Genomic DNA, 3665 nt, shown 5'->3' with positions numbered 1-3665 from the left:
AATAAGTATAGGCCAATATATCTATTTATTCCGCAGACTAATCAGCTGTAGAAGTAATCAAAGAGAGTTACAAGATAAGATAGAAATAAGTATTCATTTACATGTTTAGTATTAGATTATAGTTAAGTCAGCATTTACAAAGATAGATTAAGAGACACTTAACTATATTAATACAGTTTTCATTTTACCCTCTTAAGTTAACTTGTCTTAAGGGAAGTCTTCCTCTGCACGTACAGTGAACGTCACCTAACGAACGGCACCACTCACAACAGAAGCAGTGTGAAGTGGACTTGTACTGAAACAGTACAAGTCGTAGTGCCCCGTTACATCGAGGTCATGCACAGACTTATTTCAATGACAGTTTTGTCCATAGCCGTGCGGTAGCCGTGCGAAGCAGGGTCGGTCGGATATGGAAAACCATTTCGACCATTTGCGAGCAGTGCTTGAGTGCGCACAAACAAATTATATGCCAATGCATCTAAATGCATTTTTGGCGCAGATGAAATTCCATCTTAGGATGCTTCATTGGAAAGCGAGGCCTTAGAGCGTATCCCGCTAAGGTAAAAACCATAGTAGATTTGGCCGGTTCCTAAAAACCAAAAGGATTTGCGTAAGTGGTTAGGTCTCGCAAATTATTTACACAAATATAGCGGTAATTACGCTGATATGGCTAGGCCATTATCTAATCTCCTTAAAAAGGAAATAGAATGATGCTGGACTAGCACCGAAAATAATGCTTTTCGAGCAGTTAGTGCTTGCACTTCTTATAATAGCTTTTAGCTTGGTGTTGCTGTTCGTAGTCTACTATCAAGCCACATAGATACCGATGTACACAGAATTACTTCCCATATGGAATTAAATATGCCTCATCTTAAGCCCATGCAGCTTAAAGACTTTTTTACTCTCATAATTTGAAAATGAATGCGGGTTCCCATGATCGAACCGCAATTTTTTCCTGTGAAATGTGTCGTTTAATTCAAGTTGCTGTATGTTGGACAGCTATAGTATTATGTCTTCTTATGGTCTTTATCGATACGTATGATTTGCCTGTAAATAAATTTCTGCAAAGAATTCATAGTATCTTTGTTAGCAGAGCGTTCACATACATATGGACGAAGAATCACAATAGTGCCTGCTTGAAATTAACACCGTTGCCTTTTCAAAAAAGAATTGAAGCTCTCGTTACATGTAGTATTATACTTTGATCATACTTTCATCAAATTTCTAGCCTGCATATGAAGAACGGATTTTATTTCTGGAAATTTCTATTACTCCATCCTATTTTTTTGCAGAAAATGTGCTCTAACAGACAAAAATAACCACAATGGAACGAGCCTTTTAAACAGCAGTGACCTATTACATTTTGGAATGAGCAATGTAGCGCACTACTAAGTAAGCAACTCGGCATAAAATCAGCACAACAAAAAGAGAAATATGCCAATGTAATCTACATCACAAGAATGAGCAGACCACTTTTATCGTCAATCACGACGTCAACCGTTCGTAATCCGAGCACTATTGATTAAACGCCCAAACGGTATTTTATCCAAAATGGTATCGCTGGCCGCCCATTCCTCCCATGCTGCCCATACCACCGCCGCCGCCAAAGAACATCTACATTAGAAATTAACAAATTCATATATTTCGTTAGAGATACATCATAATGTAGCCATGAGAACTTGTTTCGTACCTGAAAAATTTGTGACGGGTCTACTCCGTTCATACCGCCACCCATGCCCCCACCACTAAATTCACTGTCAAGGTCTTCCAAATCTACTCCCGAATCGTAACGCTGTCGCTTTTGTGCATCTGATAACACCGCATACGCCTCGCCAATATCTTTAAACGAAGCCTCAGCCTCGGCTTTTTGTTCGTCCGATTTGCCCGCATGGCGATCGGGATGGTACTTTAACGCCAACCGCTTGTATGCCTTTTTGATATCCGCTTCTGTAGCACTCTGCGTAACGTTCAAGATCTTGTAATAATCCTTGCGTTTGGCCTTCTTTATATCCAACTTGGTCTGACGAATGTGGCTCTGGATATCACGCTGAGCGTCACCACCCACCAGTTTCGAAGCTTGATCGTACACACGAAGGGCCTGTTCTAGATTTTCTAAGCCGCCAAGTGCTTTTAAACAAGCAGCTTTGCGTAGATACGCCTTGGCGTAACCATGATCGTAATAAACAGCCTTGTCACAGTCTTTAATAGCTTCTTCGTGTCGATTTAAACGTGACAGCGCATTCGCGCGGTTGCAATGAATCTTGGAGTTAAACGATTTGTTCTTGGGATCGATCGAAAGGCACGCTGTATACAAATCAACAGCTTCCGACATTTTGCCAGCTTTAAATGCGTTGTTCGCATCCTCCTTACTAGATTCCAATTGACGAATGCGCTTAATTTCTTTCATGCACTTGGAATTATCCGGATCTGAACGCAACGCCTGTTGCAGGTGTTTAATTGCAGTGGAAAACTCGCCTTGATAATACAGACAGCGGGCACGCAAGAACAATAGCTCGGGATTGCTCGGATTCGTACGCATGAGCTGCGTTAGCAAAGCAAACGCTTCGTCGAATCGCTCACAGCCAATGAGCGCTTCGCCCCGTAGTAACTTTATCTGATTGGATCCCAAGCATACTTGCGCTGCACCATCTAGCACATTCACTGCCTGCGAAAATCGGCCCTATAATATTGATAGCATTAGCAGTAGCCATGTTATAATTTATGTAGCCATGTGAACGTACTGCTGCGACGTATTCCTTGCCACGCTGAAACTTATCAAGTGCCATCTCCAGCGTGCGCTTCTCGTTTAAAAGTGTCGAATTGTTTGGATCCCGCACCAAACCGGTTTGATACGTTTTTATTGCGGCATCATTTTCACCCTTTATAGCACAAAGAATTGTCAGTGACACTCGAAACCAGTCATCATATATATATACGTCATTCGATCGCACCAATGCAAGCTGCGCCTTAGCCTTGCGCACGTAACCCTTTATATAAAGAGGATCAAATACAATGGCGCGATTGCAGTCCGTCACAACATCCTTATGCTTGCCCAACATAAAGTTTGCAGCAGCACGATTGCCATAGTAGGCTACGACAGTGGGGGCAGCATCGATGGCTTGCGTGTACTTTTCAACGGCACGCTGATAGTCACCGCGTTTGTATAGCTCATTGCCTTGCGATTTGAACTCTTCCGCAGCTGCATCGGTCATGCTTCCTGCCCAACGTGTCCTTTGACGCCGCGACCCAGTCAAATTGCCGCTTTGGATTTGGGCTTTCAGGTCACAAATTGAAAGTTTTCTCGAACATTCGAGCATACTCAAATTCAGTCAACCACGCTTTATTTGGCGTAAGCTACATAAAACTCCAATGAAGCTATGTTAACAACATGGCTACATCACGTTGCGGGATTTGTGACCGTTTTCGCTCTCTTCACAGAATACCGAGTTTGTGTGTTTTAAATGACTACTTAAATTAGTTTCTTCTTCCATAAACGCTCAAAGCTTGTCTTTGAGATGGTGGATATGATCAATGTATCCTGCTTAATCGATTTTTTTAAAAGTCTCACGATGCTTTCAGCCTGCTCAAGTGCATTAGCCAGTATCCTCGCGGCAATTAGTACTAAGACTTTGAATTTCCGCTGGTCGATAGTCGGTAACGATATG

The 3665-nt window shown here is 42.2% G+C and overlaps 1 protein-coding gene across 1 annotated transcript; it reads right to left on the bottom strand.

The window, feature by feature from the left end:
- Positions 1 to 1234: 1234 nt before the first annotated feature.
- CCR75_005800 (uncharacterized protein) lies at positions 1235 to 3212 on the bottom strand (the record flags this gene model as incomplete). Its single annotated transcript, XM_067963875.1, has 3 exons — positions 1235 to 1614; positions 1691 to 2680; positions 2742 to 3212. The coding sequence occupies 3 exons, from the start codon at positions 3210 to 3212 to the stop codon at positions 1543 to 1545; spliced, it is 1533 nt and encodes a 510-aa protein (XP_067815010.1). The 3' UTR covers positions 1235 to 1542.
- Positions 3213 to 3665: the final 453 nt, after the last annotated feature.

The sequence above is a fragment of the Bremia lactucae genome, linkage group LG1, assembly GCF_004359215.1.
Source record: "Bremia lactucae strain SF5 linkage group LG1, whole genome shotgun sequence".
Taxonomy (NCBI): domain Eukaryota; phylum Oomycota; class Peronosporomycetes; order Peronosporales; family Peronosporaceae; genus Bremia; species Bremia lactucae.
This window is presented reverse-complemented; position numbering and strand designations above follow the sequence as displayed.